General features: G+C 33.2%; 2 protein-coding genes across 9 annotated transcripts in view; one reads left to right on the top strand and one right to left on the bottom strand.

Annotated features, from left to right (window-relative positions):
- The first annotated feature begins 856 nt into the window (after positions 1 to 856).
- Positions 857 to 5883, top strand: LOC106060029 (acyl carrier protein, mitochondrial-like). 2 transcript variants are annotated; one of them, XM_056020990.1, is made up of 6 exons: positions 857 to 1029; positions 3646 to 3759; positions 3938 to 4051; positions 4555 to 4642; positions 5176 to 5293; positions 5516 to 5883. In XM_056020990.1, exons 1-5 carry the CDS (start codon positions 883 to 885, stop codon positions 5265 to 5267), a joined length of 555 nt encoding a protein of 184 aa, XP_055876965.1. In that variant the 5' UTR covers positions 857 to 882; the 3' UTR covers positions 5268 to 5293; positions 5516 to 5883. The 2 variants fall into 2 exon arrangements, with proteins under 2 accessions (XP_055876965.1, XP_055876964.1); XM_056020989.1 differs by having other exon boundaries at positions 3643 to 3759.
- Positions 5884 to 6388: 505 nt separating this feature from the next.
- The window catches only part of LOC106060028 (rho GTPase-activating protein 44-like), a 31576-nt gene continuing 17213 nt past the window's right edge, over positions 6389 to 20751 (bottom strand). The window contains exons 13-21 of one of the 7 annotated variants that reach the window (XM_056020987.1): positions 20625 to 20699; positions 20241 to 20357; positions 19555 to 19634; positions 17204 to 18658; positions 15005 to 15105; positions 14621 to 14721; positions 11221 to 11642; positions 10077 to 10089; positions 6389 to 8232 (exon numbers count right to left, since the gene is read on the bottom strand). In XM_056020987.1, the coding sequence (XP_055876962.1) occupies position 8232; positions 10077 to 10089; positions 11221 to 11642; positions 14621 to 14721; positions 15005 to 15105; positions 17204 to 18658; positions 19555 to 19634; positions 20241 to 20357; positions 20625 to 20699 (2365 nt within the window). In that variant the 3' untranslated portion in view covers positions 6389 to 8231. Of the gene's footprint in view, positions 11643 to 14620; positions 14722 to 15004; positions 15106 to 17203; positions 18659 to 19554; positions 19635 to 20240; positions 20358 to 20624; positions 20700 to 20751 lie in introns of all 7 variants that reach the window. The other 6 variants (XM_056020985.1, XR_008776649.1, XM_056020986.1 and 3 more) reach the window with 6 other exon arrangements.

Below are 20751 nucleotides of genomic sequence, written 5' to 3'. Positions count from 1 at the left end.
GTTCCTTGAGGTACACCTGAGTTTACTGTTATTGGTGTTGAATTAGACCATTTATTAGGCTAAATGTAATGACACCACTACTTCTAAAAGGTAGTACCAGTATGCCTTTCTTTTTAAAGTGTTGATGCATGGGCCTACATGATGACTTAATTTGTTTATCCCATACCCATATAGAGCCCATCATCATATCCTTGAACAGTGCCAACTAGTCCCTTGCTACGTCCCTGAGCCTCTCCTATCAGTAGATCTACTATTTACAATATGCCTAATTACTATATAAATCTTTTAATTATTATTTAAACAATTGTGAAATTTGAATTTAAAAAAACAACAACTTAGGCTTAAAAAATTAATAAAAAAAAAAAAAAAAAAAAAAAAAAAAAAAAAAAACAACGGTTTACCACGAGAAGAAGTAGTCGCTGGACGTAAAATTTGCTAAATTCAAAATATCACAAATGGTATTATAAAATGATATTCTAGTTTTTAAGATTTAAACGTGACAGACAGACTCACAGACCGACAAATCACACAAAACTAATAGTTATCATCATGGCATCATCTAGCCGCAATCTAGAGTCTAGCTGTTTTTCCTTTCTGGGGACCGCTGAAAAAAAGATCCCTAGTTTGCATTTTTACGACTTTTAAAATTCACACATTTTTTAACAAAAATAATTGTACACAATTTCTATAATATATTAGAAAATAAATAGATCTAGTATATTACCACATTTTGTCAAAAATCTTTCTTAAATATTGTAGATCTATTTATAATGAGGAAACGTTTAATAGATTTATATCTAGATCTAGTTATCTAGTTTTGAAGTCGTAATTATTTCTTCGACCTTGATTGTAACCCTTCAGTTACTTTCATATTGTCAGAAAATGGCGGCTTTGGTTAAGAACGTGAAGTATCTGTCTTCTCTTGCAAACGTGTGCTTGCGATCAACAGTTCCCAGATTATCTGCTGTAATTATTGTTCGACACATAAATGATCGACGCCAACCATTGCCTTTGAACTTATTCAAATTGGTATAAGAATTTGATTCATTAGTCTTCATTAGAGTTTTTCAATTAAAGTACTTACTAACTTAAAAAGTTAAGTCAAGTTAAGAGTTAAGACAGTTAAGTGACTTAAGACTTAACTTAGACTTAGATCTAGAAGTTTTTAGATCTAGCCGCTAGCCTAGCGCTAGCAAAGACTATTAATATTATTTATCTATTGAATCTAGCATGTAAATTTAAATACGACTCTAGCTAGACTGGCTAGACTCTTAACTCTTAGTTTAAGAGATTTATATAAGTAAAAGTCTAGACACTCTAGTGACACTCTAGTCACTAGTGACCTAGTCTAGCTAGATCTAGGTTTAAAATCTAGACTAGAATCTAGATAGTAAAAATAGTATAGTTACTGTAGTTCATCCATCGCTGTTCGATGATTACCACTCTTTGTCATCCAGGGCGACCAGGGGGTTGAGAGCTTTGCGCTGGAGTTTTATGTGGCTGGTGAGACCTATGCCTATGTGAGCCCGGAATGTTCAGCTGCACACTGGGCAGGTTATTCCAGCTGGAGCTAATGTCATTGGCCTTGCTTTTCTTCTCTACTAGGGCGTTTTTCTTCTGCCAGCAATGTTCTCTTTTCCTCAGCAACCTGTGTGCCAGTTTTTACAACATGACGCCATGATGCTCTGTCATGTGCCTCTGTCTCCCAGGTGGCTGGGTCTATGCCTAATGCCTTCAGATTAATCTAGATCAGCGTTTCTCAACCTTTTTAGTTCCGCCACCCCCTAATATAATTTCCCACTAGGCGGCAACCCCAACCATAATTTTTTTTTTCATTTACAGATAAAAAAATGTGTGCTCATAATTAGATCTAAATAATAAAAAAACAAGGTTACAAAGACAGTTTGTGTTTTACACAAACTCAAAATTGGCCCCCCGAAGTGGTCCACACAGGCAGGAAAAAAAAGACAGGTTTCAATATTTTCAGAAAGAATATCAAAATGAAATTCTATCAAAGGCAAATGACAGAGAAGAATGGAGAAAGAAGGTTGACAGATCCTGTGTGGTGAAGGTCCAGCAGACCAAGGGATAAGTGAAAGTGAATGTGAAGTTCGATGTGAACCTGGCCTAACTGATGTCTTATAATGAGTATCTAATTGATTTTTTTGTAAAGGGTCAATCTCTTATTCAAAGCCTCAAGAAAAAAAATATCCATAAAAAAAATGAATTCCTCTAGTTTTGTGTTCCTTGGTGTTATCGATGTTATGCACTTCATGCGATAATATGAAAAAATACTTATTTATTGTTGTTTTAAATTACCGGTATGTCCAACCTATTTGCATAGTAAATAGATTTTTTCACTTTAAAAAAAATTTAACTTTTTTTTTTTTTTTGTAAATGTAGTATTTAGTATGACAGAACTTACATAGCTTAGCAATACAATTGTAAAAAATTATATTTTTTTATCAAAAATCTAAAACCATTTGCCTAAATGCGTTAAAAATATGGTAATTAGTCGTCTCCCTTACTAAAAAACAATCCTCCAGTGTTTGTTACTATTAAAAGTGAATAGTTGTAAAAATGGTGTATTGGTAATGGTATCTTGGTGTATTTTTATGAAAAAACTGCTTGCATAATTGATTTTAAAAAATTAGATTTTTCGCTTTCAGAAAAGAAAAAAGTAGCTGTTGCATCAGAACTTTGGATGATCTAAAATATCATGATGTCCGATTTTCATTTTCTCTTCTAGTTTCTGAGATCTAAACGGGACGGACGGACAGACAGGGCACACAAAACTAATAGCGACTTTTCCCCTTTCGGGGGCAGCTAAAAAGATTATTATTTACACTTGCATTTATTTACTTTTCTATTGCGTATTCACATTATACATATTGCATACTTAAGTTTAAGTTACAATTTTGACAAATATGGCGAAGTATGGAGAACAGTATTTGATACAGTAAACTACATTGTTACAGAAATAGTGTTTTGACAATATTTACAAACATGCCAATGGTAGTGCGAGGTTGAGCTTGTTTCTGTTCCACCAGATCAGGAATTCAGTAGCACAACGAATGTCCTCTTCTGCATCAAGTCTGCATGTGAATTTGGACTTCATAATTAACATGCAGGAAAACTTTGTTTTGCTAAGATTTGTTCTTGGAAATGGAAGAAGAAGGCCCAACACAATCTCAAACAGAAAGGGATATGAAATAGTTTGAATGCCAAGTATGGTTCAGATATGCTTGTTACAGCACATTAGAATGGACAAAAAAAACATTAAAAAAAACAACTTCCAATGATGAATAGACTAAAATCCAAATTTCCAGAGGTTCTAGGCAACCCCATGTGGGTTTCGATCCACAGGTTGAGAATCCCTGATCTAGATGATGCTTAATCATTATCTTTTTATTTTCCTGGCTATTAAGATTAAAATTAGTTACCTGTAGTACTGGTATGTCTGAATTTTTTGTTTGACCAATGTTTTTACACTTTAATCATTTGAATTTATAAATTGTACATTATTCTTGTAATTTTGTTAACAAGAATCAATTTTTATGCTTTCATGGCAGTATTAGAAAGTCCTGGTTGTTTTATTATTTTAAATATATTCAAAAAGTTAGTGAATGTATTTTTTATCAGCAGCCTGCTCATTCTCAGTTTGTGAGACCATTTAGCAGCACGACTATAACAGTTGCTGCTATAGAGGAAAAGGTTTTGAGTGTGTGCAAAGCATATGATAAAATCAATGCTGAAAAGGTACTTTCTCCACATATATAGCAGGATTTAATAAAAGCACTTTTTTTTGTTCCTTTAATAAAAAATCATGTTAAGATCAATGTGATATTTGATTTGAATCAAAGTGCTTTTATTGAAGTCCTGCTTGAATGTTTGTTTCCTGTTTTTTTTTAGTTTTTATAAAATAATTTCTTTGCAGCCATTCTACCAACCCCGAAGATGGTATGCAGGTAAACCACCCCTCACACTAGAGACAATACAGAAACGAGTTGAACTGGTTTTGAAATTGTATGACAAAATTAACCCTGAAAAGGTACTTGATGCAGAAATGGCTTCTTAATATCTGGCATCAAACTAATAATCAGATTAATGCATACAACAATAATGTGTTGTTGTTTTCATGTTGATCATCTTACTCATTGTTATCACTATATTATACTACTTTGGCATGCCATATCAAAATATATATAATATAGATATATATAGGCATATATTAATAATGTATTATTATATTAGAACCAGACTTTTAAAATATTTTCATTCTCCTTCATTGTTAAATAAAATAAATATCTATTGTATACGATCTTATATAAACAAGTTTTATATTATCAATGAATCATACTACTTTAAACTTATAATGATCTTGTTATGCTAAATTAGATTCACATTGTTGCAGTACATTAGCTAAATGAAATATGTGCTTAGATGGAAACAAACCTTTTTTTTTATTTGTTTGGATATGAACTGAGTATATAGAGTTATTATGTTGATCACACTTCTTTATATCAATTGTATTTCTTGTTTTTCAAACATTAGTTGACAATGGATTCTCATTTCATGAATGATCTGGGTCTGGACAGTCTTGATCAAGTTGAGATAATTATGGCCATTGAAGATGAGTTTGGTATGTTCTTTGAATTTTAACTTAAGAAGTTTCTTGCTATAAAATGATTTAGTATTGGTTTGACACACCAAGCACAGTTACATATTGCAATTAGGCATAGCATACCCTTTCCTGCTTTGACTGTAAGCTCATCTGCTTCTGTCTTAAGTACTTATGGCATAAATTGTCAAGACATAGGTGCCAACAATGTAGTATTTATAGCTTTTACCAATGTGGCTTTGGGATGTTACTAATGAACTTGGGGGAAAACCTTAGAATCTGTGTGGTGAGCAAGCAGCTCGAAATGAATCAACTAAGAGCTCCTTTTATTTGGTGATGTATTAGTGGAAACTAAAAGGCTGTAAGGCTGGAAAGTGCCAGAAGTAAAGAGAGATTGTCATTGAAAGACTTTGACTGTACAGCCACACACTGAAATATAACAAATTTCATGAGACTAAACAAACCCTGTGGTAATTTTTAGAGGGAAAATGTAAATAAATATACTTTTGTATCAAGGATTTCTAAACTGTTGACACTTTGTATTAACCTTTCAGGGTTTGAGATTCCAGATGCAGATTCAGAGAGACTAATGAGACCAAGGGACATAGTTCAGTATATTGCAGACAAAGAGGACATATTTCACTGAGTTTTTAGTACTAGTTGGATCTTAATGTAAGATAGCATTTTTATATGTGTTTTTATATTGTCAATTTGAATTACACTTGTAATTATAGTTTAAGAACAAATGTAATCCTGAACCATATAATTTAAATGCAATTCAAGAGTATTATAGTGAAGAAAAAATAAAGAAAGAAATAGTAAAACAGTGTACATTCATTAGTATGGATACTTCATTATACTGTCCAATTTAAAGTTCTAAACATTTTATTTCAGATACAATTCTTATAAAACTGTTCTACACTTGGCCACCCATTGGTGATTTACTGTGCTGAACACATTTGTTGATTGTGTGACTCAAGTGAAGAGTATTTAATTTTTTTTTTAAACAAATGTATTTTTTTTTTCGATTAACAAATTGTCCAATTGTTTTCTTCATTTATTTGCAAAAATGTCACCAAGAAACTAAATGTAAATATACAGTGCTGAGACTAGAGAGGAACAAACCAAAACTAGTTGAGAGTAACTGTTCACTATGTGTGTGATGTGTGAATGGTGTAGCTTTGTTTCTACTGTATATGTATGATTTGTTTGGTACCTTTAGATAATGTGATCATGGAGATATTAAATTTAGAGAAAGGTTATTATTGGCTTTTGTTATTTTGTAGATAAATGTAACAACTTGTGCAATTTACAGTAAAAGGCATTTGTTCTTTAAGGAATACTGTTTAGTTTGTCAAGCTAATTATGCTCAATAGTAGCAAAAATCTTTTAAGTATTACTGTTAACAGTTTACAACTGCTTACAAAACCAAATGAAAGCTTTATTAAGCTGATAATTATTTTACACTTGTAGATTCTGTCTAGTTTAGGGGCCATTAATTGATAGTTATAAACTTAAAGGAGGCAATATAACATGTTTATTACAGGACCATACCAATACATAACTGTCTTTAGCATAGCTTCCCCATTACCTCCTTCACTTGGTAATGGAATTCAAGTTCTTTTAATGTCAACATTCCTTCTCTAGGTTAGTTATTATGGTGCACCTTTTGCAGAAATAGATGGTGCACATCACAGTTACAATATGTAATGCAATTGGGTATAGGAAGTGTAAAGTCCAATAGTAATTCAAAACACCAACACAGTATTTAGAGCTTCAGTAATAAGAGTTTATTCATATCTACATTTACAAAGCATCCACATGAAAGAAAAATATTAACTTACTGTTCAGGTGAATGTTAAATTCTTTACTTGATATAAACATTTGTTATAATATCTAGTAATATTGTTTTCATATAAAATTGTTAGATCCAAGTAATTATACGGCCAGTGTGATCACATCTGTAAGCACTTAACAAAATCATCACTTTTTGTCATAGAATAAATGCAGTAAGCTCAGCGTTGAATGAAATGGAAGAAACATTGAACAGAGCACAGATTTATGTAAAGATTACAATGAATGGGAGTCTGACCTATAACCAAGTAGAGGGACATGTTAGAAAAAAAGTTTTTTTTTACAATGTTTTTAATATTTGTGGCTGAAATTGGACGTAGTCATGTGATTAAGACAATGGCTAGCCCCTTTGTATGTTTTCAAAAGATTCCTATCTCAACTAGAACTTGAACTCAGCGCCATTGAATCCTCAAACCAATCAGTTTATGTGTGTGTTTCCTTTTTCTAGCTATAAAGTACAAGTAAGATGAAGCTATAATCATTTAGTTTCAGTAAAAATGTTTGTTTATGATAATACTTGAAACAAACTAGTTTATAATTTAGGTTCACTTGGTAAAATAATACTAGTCCAGATTAGCAAATTTAGTCCACATAAAACACTGCTGCTATACAGTTAAGTAAACGCAAAGAAAATGTTTATTCCAAATAGTAATTTCCATGATCAAAACTTTAATATTAACGATTCAATTTCTATTGAACAATTTATTTAAACTACTTTTATAATTAAATGTTTTGTTTATAACCATAACAATGTTTAAGATCTTCAAACAATGATTTTAACAATTCATAACCATTGACCCAAGGTTACTACTATTTCATACCAACTGTTTCAGCTGAGAGAAGGTAATCATAAGACTTACTACTCGCAGCAGACAGATACTACAGGAATATGACGAACTGTTTTGTTATTGTGAAGAATTTCTACATTACAAAGTTTGTGTATATTTAGTGTTTTAATTGCTAAACTAGGTAATAAATATCTGGTACAGGAAGGCTGATAATGTTGGAATGGTTTATAAATAGAGAGGTTTATGGTTTATTAAAGCACTTCTACACATTTGTTGGACTGAAGTATCTGGTTACCAAACAGAAAATGGTAACAGAAAACGTGTGTAACTGCAGAGAATAAGAGGTGAGTTACAATTACTTTGTTAAACAGCTTAGTATTTAAGGTTCTAACCTTACACACACTTCCAATTCATGAGTACATGACAATGTAAACAAGCTAAAGAAAACATTGCATTATTTTAGCTAAGCAGTGATTAGAAATGATTTCACTTCGTTTGTCAAATCTTCAGGGCAGTCCTTTTGTATTTTGGAATTATCTTCTTCGAAGGAAAGTTATAATTTATAAGATAAGATATCTAAATAACGGAAGTGTTTACATTCCTTTCTATTACAATGGAAAAATGTGCAATTACTTGTTTCTTTAAGCAATTATTTCTTTTGAAGAAGGGTATGTAAGTTATAAGAAACTAATACAGAGATCAACTAGCCTACCTGCACTGCATCAAAGAAAGAAAAAGTTTACATTTCATGAAGAGTGCATGCAAGAGTTTATTTACAACATTCAACACATAAAAAAAAAAAAAAGTGTGCAACACATTTTATTATTTGAACTAATGCTTGAAACAAAGTATTAGTCTCCCAGATAACCTTTTTTTTTTTAAATAGATTTTCTAAACAACTGTTTCAAAAGTTCCAGCACCAAAGAGTTCATCACAAGGCTGTGGCCTGAAAGTTGTCCAGGTCTAACTCTAGAAAAATGAGAGGAGAAAATTATGAACAGTCACAGTGCAAACAATTTTCTGATAGACTATTTAATATCAACTAAGGGCAATGAGTTTCAGCAGTGTAGATAGAATGACAAATACAGTAGATTAGAATAGACACACAAAAAAATCTTTAATTGCTTAATCTAAAGAATGGCTACAATTATACTCGCATAAAAATTAAAAAGTACAGTAATTTAAAAAACATTTGTAGTCAATTAGTGAAGCATAATACATAACTGGATGCTTTTAATACTAGAAATGAAGTTTTCAGGTAAAAGGATCAATAATTGTATTGTGATTTTCTTTTTCTCTAAAATGAATGAAAAGAAAGTATCAATTCCTATTTTGCTATTAAAAAAGCTGAGTAAAAATCATGCAAACACCATGCAGCTACAGAGCTTACTTTGTTTCCCATTGTTAGTAGGGTTAAAAAAAAAGTCTTATGACTCAAGTCTTATGAAAAAAAATCATCTTAACAAAGATTCTGAAATAGTTGAACTAGTTGACATGAGTTGTGCATTAGTGTTACTGGAAGCTCACAAAAAGGGAAAGACGTGTCAAAGTTATTTAATATCAATTTTATTCATGTTCTTACTTTATAACAATGGAACAAGATCAAGTCTAGACTTAAAGATAAGTTTTTATCAAGTCTAGACTTAAAGATAAGTTTTTATCAAGTCTAGGCTTAAAGATAAGTTTTTATCAAGTCTAGGCTTAAAGATAAGTTTTTATCAAGTCTAGACTTAAAGATAAGTTTTTATCAAGTCTAGACTTAAAGATAAGTTTTTATCAAGTCTAGACTTAAAGATTAGTTTTTATCAAGTCTAGACTTAAAGATAAGTTTTTATCAAGTCTAGACTTAAAGATAAGTTTTTATCAAGTCTAGGCTTAAAGATAAGTTTTTATCAATTCTAGACTTAAAGATAAGTTTTTATCAAGTCTAGGCTGTAAATATTAGTTTTCATTCCCTTAGAACAATGTTTATTTTAATTTTCATAAAGATTTTTGTGTAAAGTGTATAAAAATACAGTATCCTACATTACATCTTTTTTAGTAAATATAAAAAGACTTGTAATGTAACAGAAAAAATCAGCTCAATTCTAGCGATGCACTATTGGCTTCAGCATGCCTATCAAACATAAGGACTCACTACAAATATCTTTTTTTTTTAACGGCAACTTTTTTTTTGTATTGGGTGTTTGGAGATTTATCTGTGATACAAATTTTATTCAAATAATTAAAGCTTCATATAAAAAAAATATTTTTTTACAAATCTAAGAAACTAAGACAAACATTAATTTCCAAGAAGTTTGGTCACATTTAAAGCCAGTGCAAAAAGGGAAGAAGAAAGAGCTTTAAATTGACATAGTTGAGGCTAGGTTTGGATTGGTGTGTAAATTAAGCAATATATAATGGTTAACAGAAAAAAATGTTACATTTCATTAACATTATATTTTTGTGTTTAAATAATGATACAAACAAAAAGCTTTTTGCTGCTCTGGGTAAATATAGAGAGATCTTGAATTAATACAGGTTTAAATTGAAGAAAAATTAATCACACCTAATATTACATGAGTCATTGTGAGCAGTGATAAGTTTTATTACTCAGAAACTGCTATCTAGATCAAAGGAAAAAAAATAATAATTTGATTAATTACAGGTGAAAGACAAAACACACATAAAAATAAAAGCCAAAAAAAAAAGAAATATGAAGAGGAGCTGTCAAAATGTACTAATCAATCAGCTAATACAAGAGTTGTTCCAGAAACTATTTTGAAAACAGACAAAAGCAAAGAAACTTTGTGGCTAGATTACTTTGTACTTACTAACACTTTTCCTCTACAAAAACAGAAACAAGAAATTCAATAAATTATTAAAAATACCATTTCTTTGGACATACATACTGGGGACTAGAGTGTATAACATGGAAATATTGAGTGATATTCATGAGTAATTATGTCTAGAAATAGTTCTATTTGGTCCCATCACAGGTACCTTTAGAAATCAAACCAAAATATGTCAAAATAAAAGAATAAAATTAATAAAAGGACATGCAAGACGTATGTATAAATCTAGTTTGTTTGTTATTTATAAATGAGAACTATTGATGGGAATGAAATAATGAGCTTTTGTTGTTCATTTCCATGCTCTAGTTTTAATGGTAAATGTGAATGTTTCCATGCTCTAGTTTTAATGGTAAATGTGAATGCAGGTTTTTTGTTTTTTTTTAAAACTCAACAAGTCAATTGCCCAAGACTGAAAAAAAAGCATTGTCACAGCAGTAGAGACAATAAAGCATTAAGATAAAGTAAATGTCACAGCAGTAGAGAATTCAAGTTTAGGAACTTTTTAAAAAATATGAACCAAAAAAAATTCTAAGGATAAACAGTGTTGTTATGTTATGCACTGTTCAGACATTTGATGGAGCGCTCTCTTTGGGCTGTGTATACTACACTTTTATGAACTGATATTAAAGGCTGAACACTAGTGGTACTTAAAAAACACAAATTTCTTTTTTCTTTAAATTGATAGTGTGAAACAATTTCTGTCGTAAGTATTTTAAAATATGCAGCAGAGAAAAAAAAAGCATTTCTACTTACAAAATTGTAGATATAAAGAAAGAACGCCACTTAAGAAACAGAAACCGCAGCAAAAGAGGAAGAACTTCAAAGATTTGTAAGCAGACAGAGGGAAATATTAACAATAAACAGGAACACAAAATGACATCACAATATTTGTTTTGTTTTTTTTACAGTTATCACAATTTGGTATCTTCAGATTCTTTAGCTACAGGGGGTGGTGGGGGAGGGGGAGTGGGCCTAGGCTTCATACTAGAATGCCTTCCTAGAGTATGGGACATCCCTTGGGCAACTGATCCTTGAGAGTAAGAAGCAGTCTCTGACCCAACACCTGTGTTTATTGTGTCAATATCCTTGTCACCTTCAAGAATGCTTGAAGATGTCAGACTACCTGCATTGGGCACCCCCACGTGGGGTTCAAAACTGCTGGCTGTCTGGTTCATCACAGCTCCAGTTGATGCTGATCTTTGGTGGCCTCGCCCTAAGGGAGGGTTCAGAGTTTGAGGAAGACGAGGACGTTCTGGGCGATCTGGGGGTGGCATGGTGGGCCTTTCACCAGAAGATCTCTTCTCATGTCCACCTGACAATTTGTGCTGCTCCGATGGAGATTCAGGAGAGGCAAGTGGTGCAGATCTAGGCCAAGTTTGAAATTGAGCATTGCTACCATTTCCCTCAGGCTCCCCAAATCCCATGTCAGAGCCTGGTTTTAATGCTGTTGTTGCTGTCACCATCACAGTGAAGGGCTTCTCTGGAGGTGGGGGAGGGGCAGGTTTACGAGTTGCACGTCTTTGTATTGAGCTGACTGCTTCAGGACTGAAACATACAAGTTAAAACATTATACAAGATAAATTACATTCTATTTGCAAACCTTCTAAATTTATATACATAACTTAGGAGTTTCTTTTTTTTTTAACAATTATTTCATAGCTAAAATGTTAATTTTCTTTCATTACGGAACGAGGTAGCCAAAAATGTTTTCTTATTGTACTACTTATTTTTTGTTAGAACATAATGGCGGGAATGGTATAACTTCCCCCCGCAGTTCTATTGTATAACTGCTATTCGATCAATTTACTCCTTTTGATTCCAGAGGAGAGGATGAGCCATTGCGTGATAATGCTAAAATACAAACGGTACTGAACAGTGAACCTCTAAATCTTTTTTTTTGCAAATGACTCCAAATGTATTTACCTTGTGTAGATATGCTTCGCCCACTGACAAAGCAGGACATTTTAGTCATGCTGTTTTGGTGCTAAATGTTTTAGAGACATTATATAAGTTGATTTCATTTTGATTTGAAAAAGAATGATACATTTCTAATGTTAGCATGTGAAGAACAAAAATTTTGTATTGTCCATTAGATTTTGGATTTTACTTAGCTGAGTTATTTGACTAGGATAATATTGGAACGCCTAAAAGATGCCCTAGACAAAAGACTAAGAACAGAACAGGCTGGATTCCCTAAGGAGAAATCATGTACTGACCACATTGCTACACTACGTATCATCATATAACAATCTATCGAGTGGCAATCTCCTCTGTACATGACCTTTGTTGTTTTTGAGAAAGCCTTCGACAGTATTGACAGAGACGTAATCTGGAGACTAATGAATCACTACGGAATTCCAACAAAATTCACCAATATCATTAAACAGTTATATGATGACTCATCATGCCAAGTAATACACAATGGTAAGCTGACCAACCCTTTTCAAGTAAAAACAGGAGCAAGACAGGGATGTATGCTTTTGCCCTTGATATTTTTGCTGGTGATCGATTGGGTCATGAGACAGACAGTCTTAGATAATAAAAGCGGCATACAATGGACACTAACACAACATTTAGAGGACCTGAATTTCGCCAATGACATCTGCCTCCTCTCCCATACACTACAAAATGCTCAGACTGGACTTCTAATCAACAAAAAGAAAACAGAAGTTATGAGGATCAACAACAGACAAGAAAACCCAATCATGCTACAGGGAGAGAATATCCTTGATATGGACCACTTCACATATCTGGAAAGTAGAGTTAGTAAAGACGGCGGAGCTGATGATGATATACTAATTCAGATCAATAAAGCTAGGTTTGCCTTTTCAACTCTTCAAACAATCTGGCGCTCTTAGGCATTATCTCTACATAACAAGATACAAATCTATAATACAAACGTTAAGTCTGTCCTTCTATACAGTTCAGAAACTTGGAGAGTCACTAAAACAAATATGGAAAAGTGGCCAGAAAAGATATCTATCGATTTGTGCGAGAGAACTAGACAAAAGCCCATAGCCCAAGACATCACAAAACGAAAATGGAGCTGGATAGGACACACCCTGCGAAAACCAGCTACCAATGTTGCAAAGCAGGCATTTGACTGGAACCCACAAGGAAAGAGGAAAGTGGGCAGACCCAAGCAAACCTGGAAGAGGTCAGTCATCAGTGAAGCTCCTGGTACTGGAATGACATGGGAGCAGATGAAGAAAGCTGCTCAGAACCGAGTTCGGTGGAGAGGTGTGGTTGTGGCCCTATGCTCCCCTGGGAGTGCACAGGATTAAACAGAGTTATTTGAACATCCTACTACTAGATGGGTTTTAATATTGTCCATTAACTCATGTGGTTTATCATTTATACATGTATATGAGTTGGTCAGCATTTTCTTTCAGTAGCCAAAAATTGTACCTTATGCTTGGGTGAATTATTTAGAGTTGAGAGGAATATTATTATTTTCATAAATATTTTTTGAATAGGGGATTCATTAATTTAGATGTCTATTAGTCAGGAATTCATGTTTCTGTCTCAATCTTCTAGACCTTGTAATCTATCTGAACCCCCCCAGTCCTCTGTACCTACAGACCTGAGTGAGATGATGATGTAGGTCAAGTCAGGTCACTAACTGGAGCAGTAATATGACACCACAGTCCTGTAGTGGCACAGAGGCGGGTGCGTTAGCCTCATTCAGTGTTACTCCCACGCCCAATTCATCCCTACCTTATTTTTTTCTTCTAATAAAGTCTCTTTATAATTTGACATTTTTAAGCTTGTTCACTTGTCTATCTAATGTCATTCTATAATATAATTCATAGGTATCTCAATTTCTTAGTCTCAGGAAGAACTGTGACTTATTATTAATATTATTTGTAAAATAGTCAAAACCTTAGCTGAAATCTTGGGTGTGGGGGGGTGGGGTGGAAGCATGAGAATGTTATTTAAAATATTAAGGCTTACTTATATAGAAAACAAAAATGCTTAATATAATTATTTTTTATTACAGGTAATTGAATTTTCGTTTGATCCTCTATTGCCAAAATGTGGTTTACCGCCCACTGATTTTTTACATTGGGGATTAAAAAAAGCTACAAATAGCATATATAGCATACATAATCAGCATAATTTACTAATTTTTTTTATCCATATGATTCTACTAAAGGGAGGGGGTGGGGCATAGTGGCTGAGCAATTAAGCAATTGGCTTCCGAATTTGGGGTCCCGGGTACAAATTTTGGTGAAGACAGGGATTTCTGAACTTCAAGATTTTTAGGGGAGTCCACTAATAAGTACCTGACTTGGGGAAAATAAAGCCGGTTGGTCATTTGGCTGGCCACATGACACCCTGCTTGTTAACCGTTGGCCAAAGAAACAAATGTCCTTATCATCATCTGCCCTATAGACCGCATGGTCTAAAATTGGAACTTTACTTTACTTTTACTACTCTACAATGTTAAAGCATTCACAATTAAGAAGTACATAGAGTTTAAACTAGAGACAAGCTCCTGGGATAAGCCAAAGCAATTTCACCTTTCTTGTTGAGTGTTGATTACAGTTGTTTGTGATGATGTATTTGTTACTGTTACTCCAGGACTTGGTGGTTGCTGATTGATCGACTGAGCAGAAGTAACCTGAAAATATACCAAAAAAATAAAAGTGTGGAAAATTTTTTTATCTTTAAAAAAATATATGTTGAGATAAATTGCAAGTCCAAAGTCAATTATTAAATTTATTAACTAACCAGCTCCAGGTGTCTCCAGATAAAAAAAAGGTTTCTTAAATATATAAAAAGTTTTATTTGTATTTACATTGTTCAAAATTTAGGCAAAGTATATGTCTTTTTTAAATATTTTATTGCTGAATTGTTAGCACCATATTTTAAAAACAAAATTTTTTTAAATCAATGAAGCTAACCTGAATTTGTAATGACTCCATACTGCCTTGTTGTGTCCCAGTTTGAGACTGATTATATGTCTCTTGGTCATCATGATAGCCCACAGTTGTAAAATCAAATTCTGAAAGATGGTAACAATACAACATAAAAACATTGGAAATTTTAAAACCATAAACTTGTTCAATAAATGAATGGCTTTTAACACATGCATTGACATGGTTATCCAATTATTGAAAACTCAACAAATAATTTATTTAAAGTAGAAAATTTTTATTTTTTTCCTGAATAAAAAATAACTATGTGAAGAGAATGCCTATTCCAGGATGTTAATCTAAGTGAGGCATGCTGTTGTTCAATGCATATAGAACTACAAACAAAAATATTTCTTACACTCAAGTCTTGTTACTCCATCCCATCTCTACATTAGTCCTAACATCATTTTGTCTTTCTCAGGCCATACTCATTTTATTGAACAATTAAGTGGGAAATGGTTAAAGGGAGTGATGGGATGCATAATGTATTCCATTCTTGTGAGATACATTTAGATATATCTTATATGTGCCCTACATCTTTCTAGTGCTTTCAATACATTCTTTAAAAGGGACACACTTTATGTCAATGAATATACATAGAAATGTGAATGTTACGCGAAAAACATGAATAAATATAATTATTTGAAAGACTAGCAAAGAAATGCAACAATGTAGAGTAGAAACATACTGTAGAGTTGTTTGCAGTTATATATTCAGTCAAATAAATGTTAAATGTCCCTCTTAACAATATATGATATTCTGAAGGTGAAGAGTTCTTTAAACTTTGCAATCTGATTGACAGATAATGTTACACTCATTTGTTTCTGTGGTGAACAGTTAATTAGAGTATATGTGTGGCTGGTATAATAACCAGCTACCTTTTTGACCATAGCTGGGGCCAGGTACTCATTTACTTGGAGCTAGGGGGACCTTAGTGAATTTTAAACTTTCTTGCTTTTGACCACTATCACTACATGGGAAAAAAAAAAAGACTTCCCTATGCATGCCATATGATGCAGTGTGTGCTTCACTATGAATGAGGTGCTAAGGTTATGGAAAGAGGGAGCAGGCAACTGAGTAGTTTGTTTTCATGCCTTTATTACATATATCTACTCTAGTAGAACTTAACAGTTAAACAAAAAATGTTATTGTATCCTTTGGTAAAGACTTATTTCCTCCAGACTATGCTGAAAGTTACAAATTATTACAGATTACAGATAGTTACAGATTATTTACATATGACTGAAAAGTAAAGATTAATGAAATCTTATAGATAAATAAAATCATTTTAACCTATGACAGTGCTTTCAAGTAAAAGTTTCACATTTGAAGTAAAATCCATGGTCAGACAAGATTATTTGCAGACCATAAGACAAAAAGCTAAGAATCTGCCATGACCAAGTTGTTAATGTCAACACGTTAAAGAAGAGATGCTGTCACAAAAACAGAACAAGTACATGCCTACACATTCAACAAGCAGTTTAGCTACTTCTAACTCAAGCAAAGAAAAGCACCATTAGTGTCAAATAGTCCAAGATAAAAGCATTCTACAAAAAAGCAATATTAGTTTGATATTCATTCTTAGCAATCCAACAAGTTTAAGTCAAACTAAAACAATTTTCTTTTGAAAAAATGTTTATTTGTGTTTTGAGTACTGCAATGCAATTTACAGAGTTTATACAATTGAAAAAGTTGATTTAAATCATGCTATTTAGACATTTGAAAGAAATTATTTCTTGTTATGCTTGGTAATTGATACTTATTCCCAGCACAAGTTTTTTTTTTTGGTCAAAACAACAATTTCTAGCAGCATAAAGACATATTCTTTTTGGCATTGAAAATGAAAGTTGATATTGATATTGTCAGATTAACAGCAAAAAATAGCCGTGCCTAAGTAGTTGATTATGTTAATTTTAGCCCTCAGAATTAGTACTTTATAATTTAAATTTTGAAGGGATGCCATGATGTAGTTTACATCTTCATTGCTACAGACTAACAGCATGTCCAAAGCCAGACACAAACAATTAAATTTAATAATATGTCTAACAAAAACTTCAAGTTAAAAAAAAAAAAGTTCTGATGAAAGAAAGAAGCTAAACACACTGAGCAAACATTTCTAGCAGAAAAAAAAAATCATGACAGGCATCCACATCCAAAAAGAAACAAAGCATTGACCAGTGACTTAACCTGGTGGTTGACTGGGAGAACAGGAAGTAGACCGTCCATATGGAACTGAGCCGCCACTATTAGTGGTTGATGGGGAAGAAAAAATATTCTTTTGATAGCTGCCCACCAGGTTGGTGTTGTTATAGCTTGTGGCGGGATGTTGCTTAGGGGTAAACTCTAGAGATGAGCTTATCAACTCCTCTCTTTTGCCATGACTTGCATTTCTGAGGTTTTGTGCCTTGCTGCGGCGGTCATCCCACATGGCCCGCACACGTGTGAGATAGTCTGCTGACTTGTTTCCAGCTCCTAATGAACTCAAAGCAAAGGCAGTGTTGTATGTGTCCTGATGAAAACTTTTATCTACAGGATTGTAATGGTTAGCTGGGCTCTTTAGACTGGGGCTTGGTTGTGACAGTGACATTTCATGTGGTGGAGAATAAGGGGACTTTTCAACATAGGGAGCTGGCTGTGACTGTGACATTTCTTGTGGGGGAGAATATGGTGCCCTTGAATTTTCCGCATGTGAAGCTGGCTGAGACCTTGACATTTCGCCAGGCTTTGGAGGTGTGCCTAAATGGGCTCTCGATAGTTTGAGGGGGCGATGAGTTGAGTAATTGTTAAACTGGGAAGGTGGAGGTATAATACATGGATCAGAGCCTCTCTTAAGAGAATTGAAGTTTGATTTTTGATTAGGCCTGTTCCAAAATTGGCTTTGCAGACCACTATAAGTCTCTTCCTCATTCCTGTGATAGGGCAACGCTGTTATGTTGGGTGTAGAACCAATCATATATCTACTGCTAGGCTGAGCAACATCAGGCAGAGTATCTACAGAGCGACTAACATCTGCTCTAGGGCCAGAGGGCATGCAACTAGTCTTTTCTGGTGGCAAAGGTTTTTTGGTTGGGCGGGAGGGTCTACAAGGAGGGACAGGAGCGGGGAGGCATTTTCCATAAGCTGAAACATTATCAGCACTGGCTCGCCTGTCTGTAGGGTTCATGCTGCTACATCTAGCAGAGGGGTTCAGAGGGTTGATTGTGTACAATATATTGTCGTAGTCGCCAGTGTTAGTACTACCAGAAATATCACATTTTCTATCACCTAGGTCTACACGCTGAACATCACTTTCTTTGCCCATACCTCCTTTCTCAGACACACTCTCCCCTGTCTTTGACTTCAAGGCAAATTTCTCAGAGAAAGGGTTGCTCTCATCTGAACTGCTTTCTTCCTCATCACATTTTTCTGGAAATCTCAAAGGGTAGGTATCAGAGGAGCTCACAATAAAGCCTTGCTCCAGGGGCAGCGTTCTGGTCTTACTGCAAAGAGGTTTTTCTGCTGTATTGTCCTTTTTGTCTAAATCTTGCTTGGCAGGCGCGTCAATAGTTTTATTATTTACAAATTGGGCACTGTCACTTAGTAGCCCAGGCTCTGTGCTGGGTTTAGGGGAACTTCCCAATGCAGTCAAGTGAAAATCAAAAGCTGTTATTGAAATGGGAAGGAGACATTACATTAAAGAAAAAATATATAATCATATAACAAAAATGTAGAATTGAATAAACAATATGGCTGCAGTCAACTTCAGAAGGTCGAGTATACAACAATAAAGGGTAACAAACAATATATGGGATAGTACCAACACTTGCACTGTAAATTTAAAACAAGTCTACAGTAACAAAACAATGTAGCTACACTCCCTTTTTAACTGTTTTAAGTTAAGAAATCAAAAATAAATATTTTACAAGATGTGCACATTTTTTAATAAAGAAAAGCACTTCTTGATGATTGAAAAACAAAAAGTTACATTGTGCCAAGAAGCTTTATCTACCAGCTTTAAAAAAAAATGTTGAAAGAGCCAAAAAGTACTTGAAGCTGCCACTAGACTATCAACAAGAAAATCTCTAAGGCAAGTGTGACATTGACATAGAACAAATCTAGTAAAGACTCGAGCACAGTAACACAAAGGGAATACACAAAAAGTTGTTTTCAAGAAGTTATTAAATATATTCTACTTTTATATTCAGATTTTGTTATTACATTCTAAAATATGAATGAATCCCAAAAACCATGTTAGGGAGACTAAGGTTTTTTTTTTTCTTTTCTTTTGGGCCTACAAGAAGTATCCATTTATATTGTTTGGATATGTATTTAATTGTTTAGGTTTTGGGCTAAATTTCTAAAAAAAAATTGATTTGCTTAAAACACAGCTTTCCCATTTATTTTAAAGAGATTTTTGTCAGCCCAAACATTCAGCTCGAGTATTTACATTTTGTACTATACAATCTATGTTAAATGTCGCAATCACAATGGACTCAACAAATAGAACAAAAGACAAGACAGTCTATTAAGTACAAACTTTTAACTATACAAAAACGTACCTCCTGGAAAGAACCAATCTGCGTGAGTTACTATAGCTTCAATTATTGCACTTAGGGTACCAGTAGTCAACATATTTGGCCTATAAAATAATATCGTGGTGATCAAAATATTTTTTATTGTATTATAGTTAACTTCACAATACTGATTATCATTTAATCTTATAATTAAAAATAATAATTTCTTAATTCCCAACATTCAGCCAGGACTTTCCAATGCATAAAGCAGACATAAGGATAATGAAGAATATTTTTTAAAAAATCAACAATAAACTTTGACGAATGCCCTACATCTTGCCAAATTTCAGCAGAAGAAATCAGAAAAGGCAGTATAGATCACAATTTGATAAACACATCTTTAGGAAAGCCTTGAAATGGAAGCCACTACGCATAGAGAGACTAAGCAAGAAACACAGCTTGAGGCTGACACCAAGTTTGGTTACAACTGAGTTCAGCTGTTATAGGACAGGGTGACCCATACCTCAACAAGCATGACAAACTGTAAATGAGTAACTAGGTACTTAAGTACTTAATTTCAATTTCGCTGACTTTAACTATATTGATGTATCTGTGAAAATGTTCTGAACAATCTTTTTTTTTTTTTAAATTAAAAAACAACAACAACAATACAATTAAACTATTTGATTCTATAACACACATTTCATGATTGTAGAAAGGTAGAAACTTACGCATTACTAGTCTCTGACCATAAGAGATTTGGTCCTATCACTATAGCAATGTTGCTAGGCTTCATCTTGTTAATATCACTTTTCTCAGCTAATTTGGCCAAGAACTTCACTAAATATCTTAAAGAGAGGTACAATGTAAGAATACATGGCATATAAAATTGTGAATATTAATAGTTTATAACAGACATTAGTTTTCATTAATTAGCACAACTAACTAAGCAATAGTTATATGTTTAATTTCTTAAAATGAATGTTCTTTATCTACCATAAACTTATCAATAATTTAACAGCATAATTTTGAAACTGAAGTTTCCTTTGCAGTCATAATTAACACATTAAAAAAAAATAAAGTAGTTGAAGTCTGGTAAATAAAAATACACTTACCGAAAATTATTAAAATTAGCCACTGGTAACTTTTGAATTAATGTCCATAATGTTTGCAACCTTTGGTCAAGTGGCCTGGAGAACAAAGTGTAGAAAATGTGAAGAATCAACAAAAAAACTGAAATCG

This window comes from Biomphalaria glabrata, chromosome 2 (assembly GCF_947242115.1).
Source record: "Biomphalaria glabrata chromosome 2, xgBioGlab47.1, whole genome shotgun sequence".
Taxonomy (NCBI): domain Eukaryota; kingdom Metazoa; phylum Mollusca; class Gastropoda; family Planorbidae; genus Biomphalaria; species Biomphalaria glabrata.
Note: the sequence above shows the minus strand (reverse complement) of the source record. Positions and strands in the feature narration are given on the sequence as shown.

What these genes read in the sequence shown, in the direction of transcription:
- LOC106060029 (XM_056020989.1), top strand. Translation starts at nt 883, where the DNA reads ATGGCGGCTTTGGTTAAGAACGTGAAGTATCTGTCTTCTCTTGCAAAC. An exon ending in ATAAAATCAATGCTGAAAAG is followed by an intron (nt 3,760 to 3,937) that starts GTACTTTCTCCA and finishes ATTTCTTTGCAG; the next exon opens with CCATTCTACCAACCCCGAAG. An exon ending in ACAAAATTAACCCTGAAAAG is followed by an intron (nt 4,052 to 4,554) that starts GTACTTGATGCA and finishes TTCAAACATTAG; the next exon opens with TTGACAATGGATTCTCATTT.